Source organism: Micropterus salmoides, unplaced genomic scaffold (genome assembly GCF_014851395.1).
Source record: "Micropterus salmoides isolate LMB-PRFRI ecotype aquatic unplaced genomic scaffold, ASM1485139v1 Ms_hic_scaffold_4, whole genome shotgun sequence".
Lineage (NCBI taxonomy): Eukaryota > Metazoa > Chordata > Actinopteri > Centrarchiformes > Centrarchidae > Micropterus > Micropterus salmoides.
Genome location: NW_024043372.1, coordinates 26,286,751 through 26,308,982, shown reverse-complemented (window position 1 = coordinate 26,308,982; position 22,232 = coordinate 26,286,751). Strand labels below are relative to the sequence as shown.

Genomic DNA, 22,232 nt, shown 5'->3' with positions numbered 1-22,232 from the left:
GTCTCATATGTATTATGCTTACCTAAAATAAATGTAACTCCAGCATCACAGGCAAAAAATACTGAAATATCTCAACAAATATTACCTGGATTGTCGTGACATTTCGCAGAAACATTCATGGTCCTCTGAGGATGCCTGGGGGTCCATTCATCTAGTACCAACATCACATAAAAAATTGTCCAATTCTTTGGTTTACTGTCTACTGGCAAGCCCATCAGTTAGAAAGCTGATATAGGATTTTGCTGAAAGAATCACTGTGTCCAAGTAGAGCCTCACAAAAACGCTAGCATGGCTATAGAGTCTTACATGATACAGTAGACCTATATCGCTGGGATGGATATTTTAGGCTGCCATAATAGATAACAAATAGCTGGTTAGCTAGCTGGTGAACTCAGTGGAGTGGCATTTAGCAGCTGAACAGTCAGATATTTCTCTCAGAAATTGGTGGAGAGTAAAACACAGCTAAAAGAAGAGTGAATATTGTACTTTCATTTACCAGGTGGACACAAACACAACTCCCAATGAAGGCTAATGTTGCTTCGTATCTGCTGAGTGTGTAAGTAAATCATTATAACGTGTTTGCCATATCAAATTAACAAGGTAATAGTATATCAATGTCCAAGTTGTGTTTACAGGTTGTTTCTGCTGCCACTGTCACAACCTGGCTCAACAGTGGGTGACAAAAGCGGGAAACCACACAGTCTGAAAATAACAATAGATATTTTAATAAGTAATTTTAGCAAAATATTGAATAGTAGGTGTCTGTCAGATCAGTATGTGTGAGTGGATGTAGAACACAAAGAACCAAACAAAACAGAAGCAGTCGGCAGACCAGGAGAAGAGAGGGTCAAATCATCAAGCAGGCTCCTTTACCTGCTCAGGTGTGTTGCATCTCACCCCAGGTATCAACTCCACCCACCAATTACCTGGATTAAAGGGACGAAACACAGCAAGATACCGAGAACAAGAGAGGGCCCAAACCTGGGGCCGTCACACCACCAAGCGGCCAAAGTCTTTAGATTTACAAATAATCTTAAAATTGCTTTTAATCGATAGCTAATTGAGTACTCCGTATCCAGGAACTAGTTGTTACCTATTCTCTTACTATTGTAATCAAAAACATTGCTCTGAAGCTCAGTTCTCAGGCTGCTCTGTAAATAGTTTTCTAATAAATGTAGCAACTTCTGAGCAACCCATATGAATTTCAGGCTTAAATAACAACTTTCGGTTAGTTCTGCCCATGTCCGGGGTAATCCGGGCCCATTGCAGGTACGGATACAGAGAATTTGTTGAACAGAGACAGATACAGAGAGTGGTGTACTCATTCATCCCTAATAGTTACACTTACTCATGACTCCAATCCTCAACTGAATTACTGGTGCCTAAACACATTCCCGAAACAGGGTTACACTTATCCTCACTTCAGTCCAACATCTAATTTGACTGCTGCTTTAATCATTTTCTTAAACTTGTATAATCACAGTGATGTAGTCATGAAAAGACAATGAGAGAAATTAACTTTATGTAAAACATTTCTCTGTTGATTGGTGAATACAGCTCTTGTATTGAGTGAGATCAGATGATGAAAAGGAATTCAAAGAGGCAAATAAATCAATAATTAGCAGCATCGTGGAAACAAAGTAGAATATATGGGGACTGCTATGGACAGATGAACAACAACAAGAGGAAGTGATTCAGCTAAGAGTGTCTGTGGAAAAGAAAGCTGTTAAAGCAATAAATGAGCAGTGGACGTTCAAGAGGGGCAGACTATGATATTTTTAAATAATGGAGCATGTGAAACGGAAAACCCTGCACATATAGAGCTTCTATTGGAGATGTATAGGAAATGAGATAAACACATAGAGAGCAAAAGCCAAACATTGTCTTACTTTTAATGGTATAACCTTTAAAGGAGATATAGAAGCTAATAACAATGGAAGTGTAACCTATAGAGCAAATGCGAAAGAAACAGGTCATCACCTTATTTACCCTACATATATTCACATGTGTAAGAAGAGAAATAAAGGAGAGACGCTGAGAGGCAGAAACACATTTGGAGCCTGGAAAATGACTTCAGACAACATGAACTCAGAGAGGATTTTAATGCTGAGGGAAGTCATAAACATCTTCAAAAAAAAAACATTCCCACTGTTTTCTCAGATACACACAGCGAGCATCTGCACGACCACTGAACAAAGCCCCGGACTATCAACTAACTAGCACGGTCTAATCCCATTATACTCGCTCTCTTTGAATCCAGTTTTACACAGCGCATACGCTCTCCACACTACTGGGTTTGGTTTAGCCACATCAGAGGGACACGCAGTCATTTACGAACATGGCTGGCTAATTAAAAAACACAATGCTGATTTTGTTCCCCCAAGTGTTTGTAATGATTATGTGTTTGTGGGGGAAATTTGTAAGCAGTGTTCATTAATGTGAATAAAGTGTTTAATATTTTGTTCATTCATATTCATGTTGAGTTTGGAATCGATTGACTTGATGATGATGATGTTTGGTAGAAATGAGTCACCATATGCTTAACGATTTCACTCAGTGTAATATTACAGTCCAAAGCAAAGTGCTTTCATATTAGGACGCAGAATGTAATTGCATTGACTTTTTCAATTCAGAAATGGAAAAAATATTTATCGGCTGCCCAGGCTTTTGATCACCCATTAAGTTCTTCCCTTAAAGGTATAGTATCACATTTTCAGAAATAAGTTTAGTCCCTTTCTTACCAAGAATAATACCACTCTCATTAGGTAACAAAGCCTGCTTCCCAGCACCTCTAAATCTCTCTAATTAATACGTTATACCTCTCTTCCTGGGTACTTGTCATTGCCATAAAGGTCGCCAGTGAACCAGTATGGACTCCAGGAAGTGACTGGGCCATGAAATAATCCAGCACATAGCTCTCCGCAGAACTGCAACATATTGTTTTTACACTTTATACGGTTTTTAAAAACTTGTGAGCTCTGGAGTTGCTGGTAGGAAGATTTTGATTTAAAGTAAGCTAACTGGCTGCTGGTTGTAGCTTTGTATTTGCTTATGTATATTTTACAAACACGAGAGTGGTATTGATCAACTCACTAAAGATCATTGGCCAAAACTGATTTTTTTTGTTAGTTCCTCCATGAAGGCCATTACATGTTACAGAAGGATCCATCCATTTCTGTCTAAATAAACCCTATGGCTGCATCAGGAATCATAAAATGATACACTTCCTCTGCAGAGGAGCACTGAATGACCATGAATAATGTATTTTCTCACAGATGTTTACAACTGCAGAGGAAAAACACCTCTGTGGAAACAGGGTAAATACTGTAGGGTTAAGCAAGGTAGCAATACATCCATTTATTCCCACAGAAAAAGATTTTCACATTGAATGTGTACATAAAAAAAATTTCTCTTTCGCAACCTGTTTGAATCCACGGTATCCTTAAAGTGTACATTCCTTGCTCTTACTTCGTCTTCTTCTTAGATTCTTTTCCCTTTGCAGGCTGTTTTGTCTTCCTCCAAGGCAGGAAGTTGTAGGAGACCAGAGCTGTGAGGAGGTACGTAGCCATGCCAGTGTATCCTCCCAGTATCAAACACAGCGGCTGTGCCAACACAAACAGACAGAACACGTTCATCGAAGCCCGGTCGTCCAGCTCCACCCGGTCGTCCTGCGTGGCCTTCATCACTCCAAAAAAATACATCAGTGCCACCGCCGGGTAGAAGGCCAACTCCACCATGATGCTGAAGACAGGACACTCGCATGCACTGGAAAGCCTTTTGGATTTGTGCACATGTGTTGAAAAGTAGTTTGTAAGATCCACTGATGCATTGAGTTACAGTATTACATACACAGACATACTCACCCGGATCAGATTTACTCACTCACTCCCAGACAGAAATCCCTGTGTGTGAAGTGTGAAGGTGGATCTGACAGGAAAATAGACTTGGACCTTTGATCCATCATCACAACAGTCCTGTCAAACATTATCCACCTGCAGTGCTCCTTATCAGGACACTTTCCAGTTGTTAACCTTCTGACACAATCTGCAGTTTTTTTTTAAATAAAGCACTCTTCAAAAAACTACTGTACTAACAAAACCAAGTACAACGTCCTGCAGTATGTCAACATGACATTTTTCAGAACATTAGTGAGTCAGCTAGAGTCATGTATTGCCTTTTAACCTGAACTTAACATTCACTATAATTTCTTGTTTGAAAGATTAATTGTGATCTGAAATAGGTGCCTTCAAACACATACGAGGGTGAAATATTCTTTCTTGTCACCTTACAGATCATCATTTGCCTGCAGTATGCAGCATCAGTGGGAGGTTGCAGGCATTCATTGACAGTACAGTACAGCAGGCTATAATATGAGCTAAAATAATAATAAATAAAAACAGAATAAAATCCCACTTTAGTATATCAGCAGCCATCTTTCCCAAGAATAATTGAAGTAGTGTACATAACTTGTGTAAATGAAGAGCTTCTTTATTTAGCTAGGGGGTTGTGTTTCAACGACAAATGGCGTTTTATACTGTATATTATGTATAGCACTGGTTTAGGTTGTTGATTGGTGTATTTGTAAAGCACTAACCTTAATAAACATAATGCTCTGTTTCATGAATATAGAACTCAGACTTGGAATAGTTAAAGCATTCTGCTTTTTGGCTTTTTCCCTCTCCTTTACTGAGTTATATACCTTTTTTGTGCATGTAATAGGTTTGCAAAGTGAAAAAGCCCAAAGTCCACCCCAAAGGGAAAACACTGCTCTGAACTGCCTGAAAACAGCTCTTTTGTAGTCCAGCCTCTACTTCCCTTTCTTGTGACGTCACAAAGAAAATACGTCATAATGCTCACTGAGCGACTAGTCCGACACGCCCTCAAAAACACCGGTGGAAAAACACTGAGCTGCAGCACACCTCTCCTCTCCCTTCCAAACACTAGCTACCCTCCAAGCAGTCAATGGACATGAAGCTGTTACTGTGATGTAGAGACAAAGCTCAGTTAAAACTTTATGGATGAAAGATACTTTTGTTACAGATTAATAACTCACCACTCTGAAACTCTTGCTCCAGTCCAAGTTGCCAACCTGGTCGGCAACATGTAGCCTACAGCTGAATCAAAGCTGTTTACCATCCTTTCGCTGACCTGCCCTTCTCTGCTTCTGATTGGCTAGTAGTCCTTAACTAGGAACTGCGCATGAGCAACTCCCAACAAAGATCATTTAGAGACAAGATTTATCACTCCATAGCTAAAATGAAGCCTGCAACACAGGGTGAAAAGAGGAGCTGCAGCAATGTGCAGTATGACAAAAAATATGGTGTTTTTATGAAAATTAAACCATGTAAACCTGTTCTGGTACAACCTCTAAATAGGATTTTGAACCTGAAATGATGAGCATAATACCACTTCTTTAACATTTTGGGATTTAGTCATTACTTACTAGCTTCTTGCAGAGACTTCAAAAACACTTTTGATTACATTTCTGTAAAACCAAATGTTAGGCTGCAGCCAGCTGATGGTTGGCTTCGCTTAGCACAAAGACTGTAAACAGATAAACAGCTAGCCAGGCTCTTCTAAAAACTACCTACCTACCTACCAGCACTCTAAAATTAATTAATTAACACATTATACAGCCAGTTACCTGCTGGAACCATTTCTTTATTGGGCACAGTGAAAAACTAAAGCTTAATATGTTGTGTTTTTAAGGCCTATTACATGCTGGAACTATTTCTTGGTTGAGCCAGAAAGTCACTGCACGCGGCTAAGAAACAGTTCCAGAACGCATAGCTCGCTATATAAAGTGTCGTAAAGACCCATTGGTGAGGTGAGGTGCTGGTAGGTGTATATTTTTAAACTTTGGACAGAGCAAGGCTAGCCATTTCCCCTTGCTTCCAGTCTTGTGCTAAGCTAAGCTAACTGGCTGTTCACTGTAGCTTCATATTTAGAGTACAGACATGAGTGGGGTATCAGTCTCCTCATCTAATTGTCGGTAAGAAAGTAAATGAGTGTACTTCCTTTCATAATGCTTTGTTGTTTTTATTTATGATCAGTTCATATATGTTTTCAGCTATTTATTTTGTTCAAAGTTGGTAGAGGAGGAAGGGACAAGTGGTGAGTCTATAACATCTTTTCAGAAATATATTTCATATAATAGTATTTATTGTTGGTTTTGGAGATGTAACTAATGATACTAATGCTTAAATGTAATCTATTAGCAATACTCAGTTTAATTTAATTTAAGGATATGACTACAGTCTTAAAGGGACTCAAAAGAGGCAAAAATAATTGAATGAAGGCAATGTGTAACTGTGCCATTATCCAGAGTGGCGAAATTAAACAGCCAGTGAGCAGAGTGCTGCTCTCTCTTGATTTCTTCAAAAGTCCCTGGTGGAAACTTTGCCTCGAGGGAGTTCCTTGCTACTCACTCTGGTTATCATTTTCACTTCATTTTCAGCATTTAAACTCATCCTCCTCATACACTTACTGAGCAAAGAGCTAAACCTACTCAACATATGCTTCACTATTAAAAACAGAGTGGAGCAGAACAGCATCCCTGGCAGTGAACTTTACCCGCAGCAGAGAAACGACTGTACCATTAAAACTTCTGGATGAGTAGCTATTCGTTTGATTAAGGGCCGCAGCAAGGGCCGCAGCAAGTGTTGAATCAAGAAGTTCATAATTAGTTTGAGCACTTACTTTTCCACTCCACCGTGGACCTGCTCAGGAAAAGTGTGGTTATTTTTACTGTTGTTGTTTTGCAGCTCTAATCAATCTTCCAGTTCTTTGAATCCCCACTGCTGCAGCCTGAGAGAGTGTTGGGCCGTTCGCCAGTCAATCAGCCACCTAGGCTGCTGTGGCCTTCCATAAATACTGTATGCATGCGAGTGTGGGTGTCTGTCTATGGGGCCTTCTGTCTGTTTGTTTGTCGATCTCAGAGCAATCATTCATAAAAGGTTTCTCTGTGATGTTTGCCACCTCAGGAGGGGTTTGATTCTGGATTAAGCCACTGGGCCACAGAGCAGGATTACACTTTGGGAGGGAACATGTGGCCCTTTTGAACTGCAGTTTATCAAACCCCCTACTTCTCTACATAAATCAGAGTTCACTGGTGTTCACTTAAGCTGCACCAAATAGACATCACTGGAATAATTATTAACTCTTTAAGTGTTCCCACATCAGAAAGTCTGACCCCAGAGCTGCTTCTAGCACACTACTCTCTCTCAGTTTTCGCAGTAAGAACGTTTAGCACGTTGTCTACTTTTTTCTAGGATGTTTGGTATTCTAAAAGTCAAATGTAACTGATTTACTGTATTGTGTAAAGTGATATTCCATTTAGATTTAGATACAGATTTAGATACGGGTGGAAGTCTTAGTATTATATATTGAAGAAAAGGCTTCCTGAATATTCTCTTTATACAGCCTTGGCAGGAAGAATATTAGAATATTAATATTATTTCTTGGTGTACTCTCTTTTCTTCATTCAGCCTTGTTTAGTAATGCATGACGCATAAAGCATAAACATAAAGCAGAGTCAGCTTTTCAACTTCAGAAAAAGTAGATGGACCACTTTTTTAAAATACAACATTACAGTTCTTCAGACTGCAGTGCATTATGGTTCGGTATTAGCCTATGAGGTAACTAAATCGGTATTGTACTACAGAAGAGGATTAGGGCCACATGTTAAATTATTATTATTTTTTTAATTCTGAGTTTAAAGTCAGAATTCTGACTCTTTGATTGTGAGGTATTGACAGCAAAATATAAAGTATTTTTAGTGTTTATTGTCAGTGCTCTGAAATGATGCCATCATCTTCATTTGGCCAGTTCCCCAATTCCCCACCACAAAATGGGTCCCAGAAATGAAAAACGATTGTGTTATGTGTATTTTTCCTTAGGAAATGAAATACAACACGATTTCCTACACAACAGAAGGCATACTGTCCCTCATGACAAAACTGCCCTACCATCGACGGCTGGTCCTTTTCACCTCCACCGTCAGCCACAATATTAGGTTGGACAGACATAGTTATAGCTGATGTCACAGAAGAAGACTGCATTTCACAAGTGTGCGTCACAGGCAAGTTGAAAATACCAATAGATTCCCTGATTAACTAGTGTTTGCTGACAACTTGCTGTGGGAGTGGGTCTATGTTTGGCTATCCAAAATGTATTAATTAGTGGAATTTGTTTTGTTTCTTTTTGACATAATGTTAAAACAACTGAGTGCATGAGATCAGAAGAGTAAACAAATGTCTTTATTTTCCAGGTTGTGAGAGAAAAAAAATCATATATTTTGTTGTAAGAGGCTTCATTTGTTTGACAGGGCATTTGTCTGTTTTTTTGCATAATTGCTTCCAGAAAGACGATATTTTTGGACAGCATGACGCAAGTAAGCATAAACACAGTAATTAGTGCTTAGGAAACTGCAGGAAGCTGAGAGAATAGGACAGAGAAGGAGGAAAAAGGGACATCTGAATCCACCATGGTGTTATTAATGTGACCAGCAGCACAAAGCATTGACCCCCTCCTGGTCCATCGCAATTAGATGGCAATAGCATTTAAAGGCAATATCCAGTGTTTGAGAATGTGTTTTGCTTTTGATCATTCAACAAGCCGGCACCTTCAGACATTCAGAAATAAAATTACCCCGTTTTTGTTTCTAAGAATGTTAGCAGCAGCCTCGTGCAATTAATCAACTCTTAAAAATAATTTCCAGTGGTTCTGTAAATTGTTCTTACCATTGCTGCAATAGATAAATATAGCATAGTCTTGAAAAAATCAAAGCAGCCTTTGGTGCCAAAAGTCAATGCAGCAAGTTTTCCAGCGTTAACGGGTGTTCATTTTCTGCGTTCATTATTTTGAATCAACAGCTGTTGATTGGAGCGTTATTTGTTACAGAGCTGATCTGATGGTAGGATGAGTGCTCAAACGTAATTTGGAATTTAATTTGATATCTGGAATCCCACTTTGTCTGCATTTACAATGCTGCAGGTTACTACTCAAGGCAAAATAGCTGTGACGGCCTTCTTCTCTCCCTCCCCCCTCTTCCTCTTTTTTTGTACTCTGGCCCTTCTCCTGTCAACCCACTCCTTGGAACATCTGCAATGATGTGATTCACCCACACTAAACAAGGAGCCCTTAAAAACTATGAATCATCCTGGAGAGAAAAGGGTGTGTATGTGGATGTGTGTGCCTCTTTATCTCTTTATCTGTTCATGGGTCATTCAGTAACATATGAGAAAGTAATTTGTTTTTACATGTGCCCATTGGGGGGTATGTCTGAAAGAATGATTGTGTGTGTGTGTGAGTGTGTGTGCTCCTGATCCTGAGCTGGAGGGCTGTGTGGGCAGAAGCGTCTTGTGTCGGTATAAATTGATTTCCACAATCCAGACACTGGGTGCTCTATGCAGGAAAGAGCTGTGTACTTCTGCACCCATTTATGAAAGGAGGTAAAATGGTTTATAGCTGTGTGTGTGTGTGATGCGCATGTGAGTGCGAGTGAGATAGAAAGAAAGAGACAGAAAAGCTACAACGATGCCGGAAATCTGATGTCTCTGTTTCTATATTGAGCACGAAGTGACAACTGTAGATTTCCAAGTTGGTCAAAACTGATGTGCTTCTTGATGCGACCAGTAATCTGTGGGAAACAGCTGGTTATTTGCTTATTCATTCAAGTGTTGGTTACGTGCATTTCAGATTTGTGTGTAAGTCCTTTTTTATGCATGAAATGACACAGAGAGATGTGGAGCGTCACAACGAGTGAGATAAACAGCGACGTGGTGGAGAGTAGATAACAGACACACACACACACACACACACACACACACACACACACACACACACACACACACACACACTAACTGTATGTAGGAGCTGTAGTTATCCAAAAATGACAATCCCATCACTTTCTTGGCAGGTAGTTTCACCAATTTAGCATATTCATTACAATGTGGTTTACAGTGCAGGTCTCAGCTGCATACAACATGCTAATGATGGATGGAAGCCATTAAATCTCTATGTAATTCCCTCCCTGTAATTAATATTGATTTTAAATCAGCCAGCATGAACACATTTTAATTGGTAACTGTGTTTCATAAAATACCATGCACATGCCTCCTCCACCACAAACAACAAAAAACCCGACTACATTCCACACAATGGGAACTTTATCTCAAAGTCCAAATACATTTGGATTGAACATCTTTGGTTGGTTGTACAGTTATTACTCAGTGCGTATTATATGCTCAAGAAGTTTCTCAATACTTGCCTGCTGGTTCTTCTCTATTATTGAGCTGAATATTTTGTTCTGGGAGCTGTCCGCTGCTGTGGTGCTGAAATCTTTTCTTTGTTTTCTATAACATTTTTGGCTTCCGTGACCCATCGAGACAAAGCTGTTTCTACCTGAGAGCCCTTGTTGAAAGCAGTTCAAGTGATTATTCAGTCTCAGACTGATTTATAAAGGCAAATGAAGAAAATCCTCATTATTATTTTTATACAATAATCCACATGAAAAGAAATAATCCAAAGTTTGAAAAAATAAACTGAAGCAATATACTGTATGTCGTTCCTATCATGTTAACTATCTCGAGACCCCTTATATTTATCATGCGACCCACTGGGGTGTCCCGACCACCAGGTTTGGAACCACTGCTCAGCATCATTTGCTGCAAAAAGCGGGTCTTTATTTAATTGTTTTAGAAGGATTGCACTTTGCATTATACCACACCTCAGATAAAGTCTTAAATTTTGAATAAAAATAATTATAATTACATTACATTGACAATCACTGGCGCGCACCCTCTCAGCGCAGCGCAGAGGCTGTTGCAGGGTGACAGCAGCAGCGCCGGGGCATTGGGGTTGCCAGCACTTGAGTGTAATTCCGCGTGGGAGGAGGATGGGTGGGTTTGAGAGTAGCCTTTTTCTCTTCACACGTTCTGCTGTGCGCACAGACTGAAGACAAAGCGCAGAGAGGAGTCCACCTCTCCATGTGATGCGCAGCCGGTCGGTGAGGGCGCAACAGTAATCTCAGATACTGTCCGTTGTAATTTATTGACGCTGCATGGACAGTTAACCAAGTGCGCCTCTGTCTTTCGCGGGAGTCCACTTACTCAGTGCGCCCCCCGACCCCTACGTCCTCTCCAGCTTCAACATTTGTGAAGTGGCTGCCTCACCCGGTCGGACCGGAGGCCGGCTGGTCTCTGATCTGGTCTCCGGAGTCACCGGAGACTCGACGCGCTCCGTCAGGGCCAGGCTGTGCGGCTCCCGGATCAGACCCGAGCCTCCCCGAGATCTGGCGATGGAGATGATGGAGGGAGACGTTATGGACAAGCTAGAGGACGTGTCATCGGTATACGACTTCGACCCGATCACCGGCAACATCCCTGCCACCAAAGTAGAAATCACCGTCTCCTGCAGGTGAGTCGAAGCTTCCGCACTCGGCAGAGAGAGAAAGTTCGGTGTGAAGACCGCACTTAGCAGAAAAGTTGTGACTGCGCCCCACCCTTTCTGTGGGATTTACTTAGGATTGCACAGTGAGAGGGCGATCTGTAACACACAGGAACAAATTATCCAATAAATTAGGAAAACGCATTATTACCTCCGATTTTGAGTCGGTGAGCATGGTTTAAGTTTTTTATCCAATCTTTCTTTAAGACTCCTTTTGTGTGCAGGGCTATTTCTGTAAGAAAAAGTTAAAAACGCCTCTCACTGAAGGCGTTTCCGAACTTGACATGAACGAAGTACGCAGGCGTTTTCCATCGATTGTCGTCAGATATCAGCGGGAAAAAGGTGTGTGCACCTTGAGACATGGGAGCTCTTATTATGAGAAAAACGCAATTTAAATGTGGAGTGATGACAAGCATGACCATATGTGTCTCAAAGTGCTATACATCAAACCAAAAGTCACAAAGGATCTAGGACTCTGAGCACCTTTTTGTGTGTAGATATAATATAAACGCCCAGTAGTGCTTGTATATTAGACACATCATGAGCTGTAACATCTTCTCAGACATAAGGCTCCTTCATATTGAAGCTCATACTGTACCCACTTTAACCACTGGCTGCTTTCAAAGCATTGACAGTCTCTTTCCTTCCTCTCCTGCCTTCTATATGTTAAAGATTCAAAGGTTTACATCACATTCACACAGTGCTTGTCTCCCTGTCCTCAATCTTATCTTAGTCACCTTTCTTTATTATTTAGTACAAAGGTAGTTTCCTTTTCAGAAAGTACATCAGGAAAATTAAATCCGCCTTTGCCAAATGAATCTCCCTGCAGGCTTGTTCAGGGAGAATAAACAGCCACTCCCCATTAGGAAAGGTTTTTAAGTCAGTGCTTTCAACGCCTCTCAGACATGCACTCCAGTGCTGGCATATGTGCACATCCTCACACACACACACACACACACACACACCTTTCTGCTCTTTTGATGCTGGATTTTAGGTTTGTGAGCCATCGAAGCAGAGTGAGTTTGAGCTATAACAAGCTGTCTGTGCATTATTGATGGGCTCTCTGACGGTTCAGAGAAGCTCGCTGCCACATCTCTGTGGAGTGAAAAGATATATAAAAAACAGACCACGGCAAGAAATGAGTGTGTTCCAAATTGCTGAATGAACAACCGTCTGATTGTTTGTGTTGAATAGGAAATGGTGGGCGATAGTGGAGAATCAGTTTAGAGGCAGAAAGGACGGCCAGCAAAGTGTTGCGTACCAGTCAAAGCCCTGCATGGTTTGAATTTTGTGTTTTTCAGCTTGTAACGATGAGGTGATTGGGATTACATGCCTCTGAGATGCGCAATTAAGAACCATTCAGGTATATGATGAGACCTATTCTGACAACCCTCTGCATTTATGCAAATTATTTCTCTGACAATGTGTGTGTGCTGATGTGTGCTGGTGTGTGCTGGAAAAAGAAGGAGACAGGCAGAGTAGTAGTTCAGATGCCTCCTAGCAGAAAGAAGAGGAGTTTGGGAAGAATAAATCATTAATTGAAAGTGGAGGGTCGATGCTTTTGCCACCTGCTTCACTGCTGCTTTGTGTGTGAGTGTGTGTGTGTGTGTGTGTGTGCAAATGGGTGTGAATAAGAGAAAGAAAGAGCAGAGAAAGGCTGAGAGAGTTCATCTTAGAAAAGCATACATCTGATGTGCACAAGATTCAAACTTTCAATGAACTGTGAACGCGCCTGACACGGGATTGTCATGGATTTCAGCCTCACAAGCTTTAAAGACAGAGGTTGTTCTTTTAACCTTACCTCCAATTTCCTACATATACTGTAGTTCCTGTGGTGGTATAATAAATATTTGATAGTAGGCTACTGCGTCAGGCACTCCTGAAGCAGAAAGAATCAACGGTTAAATCTTTCTCACATTCAAACACTTCCAACAGTTCAAGGCCTCACAAATCTTCTGTACAGATGTTGTGTGAGTCAGATTCCTATTCAAGAGAAGAGGCTCCCTGTTGGGTCGTCATCACTATTCTTCCTTTGTCATTATGTACATACACCCTCTAAAGCCTCCACACCGTGATGATAGCTGTTCCCTCTGGGTTAATACCCCTTATTACTGGCTGCACCCCTTGCTTTTGACAACGTATTATTATCAGGACCAATGACAAATGAAGAAGGGTGTGTGGGTGCTGGATCTGTAAAACAAAGGTGGTGGTGGTGGTGGTGGGGTGATAGGAATTGGTCTTTCATTAAAGTACGGTAGAAGACTGAATGATTTTGTGGCAGGAAGCGACAAACATTAGTATATATTCATATAGTTAACATATAGTTATAAAACTGACGTTTGAAGTTATAGCCAAAAACTGTTTGTAGAGCCAAAAATCAAACCTGTGGTTTTCTTAAACTCTTACACTCCCACAGCCAATGGTCTAGTTCCTGGGGAGAAATGAAGGAAGAAATGTACAATTGCATGTGGACAGGAAAGCAGAGGTGTAAATCCTACAGCTACAAAGCCAAGCCAGAGTCCTCTGTTCAGCCCGGTTGAAGTCTATTGTCCCATTTCTGCTCCACTGTCTAACTGTCCAGTCAATTCAAACATCATAAAGAGGTACTTAAGTGTGTAATGTGGCCCATAGCAATTTACCCGTATCTCCAGTCAGCTGAGGAGAGGCTGTCTGGCTTATGTATTGAAGGGCAGGTCAGTTAATGGAGAAGCACCAGCTGCTGAGGGTGATATTGATAAGCCATGAGCTCACCTGCAGACTGCATACCCATAGCCCCAGTTTGTGCCTCTCATGTATTACCATTACATTTGAGTCACAAAGTTAAGCCTGTTATTTTCGGAAAAATAAACCCTCAACCGATCTTTGAACAACCCAGAAGGTAGTTGAACAGCCCTTAGCACTGAATGTACTTCCAGAATCCTCAAAGACTCCACTGACCACCTGGATGAAAAAAATATTCCATCCAATGCATGATCAAAAAGTGTTTTAACCTGTTTCCCAAGTTGTGACTCTTGACATATGTCCTTGCTTTATAGAGTTCTGCACAACTGAGACCTGAACCCAACACTAATGTGTTTGACAAAAGATACATCTTATTATGTTATTTCTTATTTAAAGACACATTTATATGTTAACTATGGACAAGCTTTCTCGCATATAAAAAATAAGTAATCTAAACGGCAAAAGACCAACACAGAATATGGCACATCTGCCCACCAGCATAAACCATCACCGTCAGAGAGAAAGATCGAGGAGAGAGAGAGACAGAAAGAAAGAGGGAGAGGGAGAGAGAGAGAGTTATGTTAAGTTAGCCCCTCCTTGCCCTCTGTCTCTCTTTCTCTCTCCCCCCAACCGGTTGAGGCAGATGGCCACCCACCCAGAGTCACAGTTCTGTTCAAGGTTTCTGCCTTGCATGTGTCGCCAAGTGCTTACTCATGGTGGGAACTTTTGGGTCTCTGTTAATTACATTACAAAGAGTATGGTCAAGACCTGCTCTATGAAAGGTGCAATGAGATAACTTTTGTTATTAATTGGCACTATATAAATAAAATGAAGAAGTAAATAGAATGAAGTGAATTGAAACTATGACAGGTTCAGGTTGTGGAACTCTGTCTTGCTTGTTTTTATTTGTTACATGAAAATATAACATAATATAAAAACAAAAACAAAACAAAACAAAATAACATCAATATAGAGAACAATAACTGATAATAGAACTGTTTCAGTTTGGATCATGTCCCAGAAATTGGGCAAGGATTTATGTAATTCCTAGCTACCATCTTTGGATTAGGATAAAAAAAATAAAAAATAAATTGTGAGGCAAACAGAATATTTTTTCATCCAGATGCTTTGAAGAGTCTTTGAGAAGTCTGGAAATACCAGAATACAGAAGTTGTGTTGCTAAACAACCTTCTGGGTTTTTCAAATGTGTGACTCAGATATAATGACAATACATTAGAGGCACGAATTGGAGCCAGGCTGGATGATACAGCCAAGATCAAAACTTGGCCTTTGCTCTAAGTTAGTGGAAGAGATTTACGCCATATTAAATGGCCAAATCTGGAACTATTTTTAAACTGTGGAAGGACACTGCTGTAATTTTTAGGCAATTCAATATAATAAGGGGGATTTGGCACTGAAACGTTTTTAAAAAGTGTCTTTAACTTGACACCAATTTCAACACCCTATCTGCCGGTTGTATAAGAATATGACTGAATGCATCTTGGCCCTTAGACGTATGTGCAAGGGGAGGATTGATGGGAAACCAGTGGAGGTCAAGAAGGGTGAGATGTGACTGCCAATAAGTCCTGGGTCAAAGTTTGCATCGACTGAACTCAGAGCAGAGAGAACTGATTAGACGATTAATGTGTTGTCCTTTTCTTGAGATTGACACCTAATCAACAAGGTTGAGATGGATCACGTAGCTACTTAATTTTACTCTAATTGATGTTTTTTATGGTTGTGATATAATGATTCTATTCCTGTAGCAAGTGCACGGCTCGGTAACAGCAGGGATGTGGGATTTTTCAGCTTGTTTCCTGTGTGTGGTGCAGGCGTTGCATGTGTTGCCATGATTAAACTCCTCTGCTGAATGTCTGGATGGTCTGCATTTGCATACAGATTTGCTCTTATGAGGACCCTGGTTTCAGCATCTGATAGGTTCCTTTACGGATCTGGGACAGACATGAATGCGTCTCACACAGCGTGGAAAAGCCCTCGGGAGATCCATCGCCACGGCTTATCATCGCTCTGATTTCCCTTGCTCTTTCACATCACATCTCTCTAGGTTTGAGCACTTTTGGTGGGACTATGTACTACACCGCAAGCATCACTGAAGATAATTAACCACGTGAATAATGTGGTGTATAAAACATGAGCTGGGTTTTGCAAACAGCAACACAATTATCTTGCAGATGACCCCACCACAAAAAGTAAGACAGCCCCCTCTATCTTTCTCTTTCTTTCTCTCTCTCTCTCTCACACACACACACACACACACACACACACACACACACACACACACACACACACACACACACACACACATTCAGTTATTTTGTAGCACAACAGACTGAGCATACTGCCCTGACTTCAGCTGGTTGGGGAAAAAAGGTGTGGAGAGTGAGATAGAGGGAGGGAGAGAGGAAAAGTAGTGGATGGTGAGGGAGCAGAAAAACAAAGATGAGAAACATATGGGTATGGGCATGCCCGTCATTGCACAGTGACTGAAGGACAAGTGAATTCATTAAGAAATGCAAATAAGAGGCAGACGATGTTAGAGAGAAACCCACAAACAAAGTGACAGAAATGCTAAATTCCTGCTCTTGGCAGGTGATTTAGTTTTATTATCACCAACAGCACAGGGGCTGCAGGTGAGTCTCAGACATTTATGAGATGCAACATTTCTGTGAAATGCGAGTCTGAGCAGTAAATGAGAAATAAACCAAAGTGTTAGAGGGAAGGCACAGCTTCAGTGAACTGACACTTCCAGCTACACTCACTGGGCTCTTGTTGACAAAACCTCATGAAATTTAATTTTGGTGGTAAATTACTTGACAATAAAACATTGTACCCTGTTATTTAATAAATAATTTACAGTCTTTATTGACTAATGAGAAACTTGAAGAAAAAAGGTAGGAATGCTTTAAATAACAGGCTGATTACTTTGGGTCATGTAATGACATAGAAAACGAATTGTAGTATTAGTATAGTATAGTAATTTAGTATTGCACGGTAGAGCAAGTTAGTTCTAGTATTATAGGACACCACAATAAAGAAACATAAGATCAGAAAGTTATCATTTGGATTATAAGAGAAAAGGCTTTGAAAGGCAAACATATCTTGTATAAACTTCTCCAATTGTAATAGTCAAGTTAAGTTTATTTATAAAGCACATTTAAAAACAACCAGAGTTGACCAAAGTGCTGGACAAGTTATACAGTAGAAGACATAAAATCAGGCAAATTAAAACAGGCTAAACAATTACAAACAGCAATAAGATAGAGAAACAAAAAAGTTAGATACAAAATAGATAAATAAAAACATGAGTGCAGGTGCCTCTAAACAGACTCAAACAGAATAGAAATATGTTTTAAGTCGAGACTTAAAAGTGTCGATGGTGGGGGATGATCTAATAATCCACATGTAAATTATTCCACAGTCTCGGGGCCACCACTGAAAAGGCACGGTCACCCTTTGGTTTGATGATCTGAGGGGTCTGGACGAGTGATGAAACATTAGGAGTTATGAAATATAAGATGGAGCCAGTCCATGTAACGCCTTAAAAACAATTAACAGCACCTTAAAATCGACTCTATATTTGACTGGTAACCAGTGAAGAGCAGCCAATATTGGGGAAATATGGTCCCTCTTATATACCAGTTAACAATCTAGCAGCTGCATTTTGAACAAGCTGCAAGCGTGATAAAGATGAATGACAGATGCCAGAGTACAAGGAATTGCAGTAATCGATTCGAAAGGATATAAGAGCGTGCAAGACAGTTTCTAGGTCCTTTACACAGAGAATAGGTTTAAGTTTAGCTATGGTCCTTAAATGAAAAAAGCTACTTTTAACAACAGAGTTTATATGTTTGTTGAATTTTAATGCGGAATCAAAGATAACCCCTAAATTCCTAGCAAAGGGTTGTACATTAATGGACAGGGGGCCCAGATTTTTTGATAATTCCTCAATTAAGTTAGAGGAACCAAATAATATTACTTCTGTCTTGTTTTCATTTAGTTGGAGAAAGTTTATTGCCATCCAATGCTTAATATCATTTAGACAGTTGGAAATGGACTGTAAGGACTTTGAATCACCTGGCTTCAGAGGTAAGTACAGCTGTGTATCATCAGCATAACAGTGGTATAATATATTATGTTTACGGAGAATGGAGCCCAAGGGGAGCATATACAAAGAAAATAAGATTGGCCCCAGGATTGAACCTTGAGGTACACCGCATTTAATTGCTGCTGAAGAAGAGGAAATATTACCAATGTTAACAGAAAAGGTTTTATCTTTCAAGTAAGATTGAAACCACTGTAACGCGACACCCTGGATACCAACCCCTTACTGGAGGCAATCCAGGAGGATATCAACGGTGTCAAAAGCCGCGCTGAGGTCAAGCAAGAGTAAAATAGCACAATTTCCAGTATCACCAAACAGCAACAAATCATTTAGTACCTTAAGCATTGCAGTTTCTGTGCTGTGATGTACCCTGAAACCTGATTGAAAATTATTGAGCACATTGTTTTCAGCTAAAAACGAGGAGAGTCGAGAAAGAACGACCTTCTCCAATATTTTGGACATAAAAGATCATTTAGAAATGGCCTAAAATTATTAAAATCCATGGGGTCAAGATTGGGTTTTTTAATAAGAGGCTGAACCACAGCATGTTTGAAAGTGGATGGAACAATTCCATTTAAAAGAGAGCTATTTATTACAGACAAAAGGCTAGGACCAAGAACATCTAAAACCTCTTTCAAAAGATGCGAGGGGACAGTGTCCATAGGGGCAAAAGTAGCTATATCGATTAGTTCTGACAAGGCCACAGGCTCAAAACAATTTAGAGAGACAGGGCATGGGACTAGCTCAGATGGGTCAAGATCGGAAGGTGAGATACCAGATCTATTGACTTCAACCTTATTAATAAAGAACTTTCAGAGGTAGCATCAGGGAGTACAGTAGCATGATTTAGTGCAGTATTTATTACATTAAACAAGGTATAATAGAAAAAAGGACAGAGCCTCTAATGCTAACCATACTGTAGTTTGAAAATATAGAACCAGCTCCCACACAGTGGAGGGGCCAGTCCTGCATGGGGCATACTACTGTAGGTAGTAAGCTAGTTAGTTGGCTAATGCTAGCAGCTTACTTGAAACGAAATCTATTCCTAACGCTTTTTGTTGTTATTTGGATTTTTCGAAAAAGACAAAGAAAAAAGACAAATTCACAAACTCTACAGATACAGAGTAACACTGAAGGTTTTATTTGCTTTACGTCAGTTTGACAGCCTAAACATAACCTTAAAATGTATAATGCAAAGCCTTCTGTCTGCTTCTTTCTGAAATAGCTTTTTGTTTTTCCAAAAATTAGCCAATATTTCTCCAAGGAGTGCAGTTAGACAGTGGCAGCACCATGCTACAATAAGGGAAGCGTGGCTTCACAAAGGGTCAATTGCAGTTGCTAAGCTATGATTTGATATTTGCTGTTCGGTGGAGGGTTTACAGGTCAATTGGATGATATTGGCTTCCAAACACAATAAATGCACAAGTTATATATAGATTTTATCCAAATGTCCAAAGCATTAATGATACATGAACACTTTGGACATTGTGCTATCTTGAGTGCAGGCCAGTGGAGGAGAGCAAGAAACAGACCAGCCAAAGAAAATCAGCGAGGCTTCACCAGCAGTGTGTGTGAGAGAGGGAGGCTAAATGAAGCACAACAAAGCAGAAAAAGCAGCAAAAGCAAAAAGTTGATTTTCTCATCTATAGACAAATGTCATTAAGACATATATCTGAAAATGCATGTACATAACAACAACAACAACAACAACCCTAAATTTCTCATTGAGAGACGGACATGATAGATTGTTGGGTTTAAGGCTTTGTGCAGCCATAGTGGACATTACCACATTACCACATCTACCTACTGGCTCTTCGCAATCCTCACGCAAACTTCTTTCTCTTGTCCCCCTTCTTTCTCTTGCCCCTTTTCCTTTCACTTCGTAAGGCTCACTCTGTATAAACTGCAGTGCTATTACGTTGGAGTGTCACAGCGGAGCAGGGCACTAACACTTGCAACACTGATGGGTCTGCCCCTCTCTGACTTCAACCATCTCCTCCAAAGACCTGCAGCCTCTTGAGAGCCATTACACAAAATCTGGTGGTAGCAACTCTAATAACCTTCCAATTTTGCCTCTTTTTTTTTGCTGATAGCTCTGTTTTGCAGATAGCCATGTGACAGGTGTGTGGTCACCAGTGTGTGTCTGTTTTGTAACAGCAACCTTGTTCATTTGGGAGACAAATTAAAAGACTTTATGAAGCTTAGAGGCTGTGCATATTATATATGCATCAAAGTTGTTGTTTCCACTTTCAAACAGTGTTGTGTCTGTTTCTGCCTACCAGACTGAATTTGATCAGAAAGTTTATTAGTCGGCGTGTCTGTGTGGAACTGTTTGCACACAAAAAGCATTTGGATGCCTTTACAGCACAAAGCACTCTCTTCTCCTGACCTGGCAGAACCAATCAATTATTTTCTAGCCTCTAACTTACTAACACCTCTGGTAAGGGCATTGTAGACAGCAACATAATTTCTGAGCACCGTTTACTATGTTTCACAGTTCAATGCTGTTGTTTGGCTTATTAAATGCCTTTTTTTGGTGCTTTCTGTATACTGATGGACAGACTGTGAGTAATGCTTTCAGTAAATCAATTAAGTGGAAAGATTATAAATGTGTACATGTTAAGAGATCATATCCATTAAAAGCACTATTTTCCTTTACTTGCATTATATTAATAAAATGTCATAATCTTTGCCATCAAACAGACTTGTCTTTGTTATTTTGGCTTTCATTAACATGAAACTACAAAGATGCTGGTTTTTATCCGTCACTCTTCACCCGACACCCAATAATCCCCTCCAGCCCTGACAGCAGCACTGTTCAGTTGTCAGCATCTTAACATAGGAATGGCTATAATCAGCTCCGTCAGCTCTGCTGCTGAAAGTTAACTGTCTCATTCCTGCACCCATCAAATTCTTCCATCATGCACACTTATATCGAGCTTGTATCTTTTCCAGCTCTTATGCCCGAGTGAGAGAATATTCATGAATACAAACAAGGCTGTGGTCGACAGCAGCTAAACATAAGTGATGTTAAGTCCAAAGGAGGAAGGGTAACGCTCTCCGCGTGTGTTAATGATGGCTCGCTGTCATGCTGGCTTTAGTGGCTGAGAGGCTGAAACGGGACTTTGATCTGTGTTCTCTGGCTGACAAGCTTACTGGCTGACTGGCAAGAGCAGAGGAGTCATGGGAAGACAAAGTCAAATTTATCGGTGAAGGACCAGGGAAATGGACGACCAGATAAACACACACACACACACACACACACTCTCTCTCTCTCTCTCTCCTCTGTGTGTCCCAAATAGCTGGCGAAAAAAAGACTGTGACCAGTAAACATTTCAGAGAATTCAAATAAATTTCAGTTTCAGTTTCAGGATGACGTCTGTAGCCTCTGTTTGGTGCCATGAAATGTAACCTTTGTCTTGAAGCAGACTGACTAGGAAACAGCTGCCAGTCAAGTACAATTTAATCTGAGGAACAAAAACACAACTACAATAACACAACATATTTTTTCCCCAAAGCTACATTCATTGCAAAAAACACTTCAGAAAACATCCTCTAAAATGTACTCATTATTTTTCCTAGCAAAGACTTTTGGTAAAACTGATTCTCCAAAAAGGAATCTTCTCACTATGGTCCATAATTTATAAGATGTTTGGTTGCAATGTTTCATTTTTGAGCTTTCCGGTTAAAATAAGCCAGACATTTTCAATTTCTACTTTTATCATTTCAGTTTGGCATCAAATCATGTTATCATTGCTCTTCTCAAGCCCTGTGCTGTCAGTGCCAGCTTTATTGTGTTGGTTGCAATCTCCAGTGTTCATGCTTTCACTGTCTGACAAAACCAAATACTACAGGTGTCGAAAAAGACTAAATAGCAGGATGTTCAAGATCCTAGGACCATGATATTCACATCTTGGTTAAAATGTGTTGGAGTAACACG

General features: G+C 40.3%; 2 protein-coding genes across 6 annotated transcripts in view; both read left to right on the top strand.

Moving 5' to 3' along the window:
• Positions 1-4,639, top strand: part of kif21b (kinesin family member 21B) — a 74,226-nt gene extending 69,587 nt beyond the window's left edge. For 3 of the 5 annotated variants that reach the window (XM_038696846.1, XM_038696843.1, XM_038696844.1), the window contains exon 34: positions 3,503-4,638. In XM_038696846.1, coding sequence (XP_038552774.1) covers positions 3,503-3,800 — 298 coding nt within the window. In that variant the 3' untranslated portion in view covers positions 3,801-4,638. Of the gene's footprint in view, positions 1-3,502 lie in introns of all 5 variants that reach the window. The other 2 variants (XM_038696845.1, XM_038696847.1) reach the window with 2 other exon arrangements.
• A 6,049-nt stretch (positions 4,640-10,688) lies between these two features.
• Positions 10,689-22,232, top strand: part of cpne5b (copine Vb) — a 146,560-nt gene continuing 135,016 nt past the window's right edge. The window contains exon 1 of the mRNA XM_038697958.1: positions 10,689-11,418. Coding sequence (XP_038553886.1) covers positions 11,300-11,418 — 119 coding nt within the window. The 5' untranslated portion in view covers positions 10,689-11,299. The remainder of the gene's footprint in view (positions 11,419-22,232) is intronic.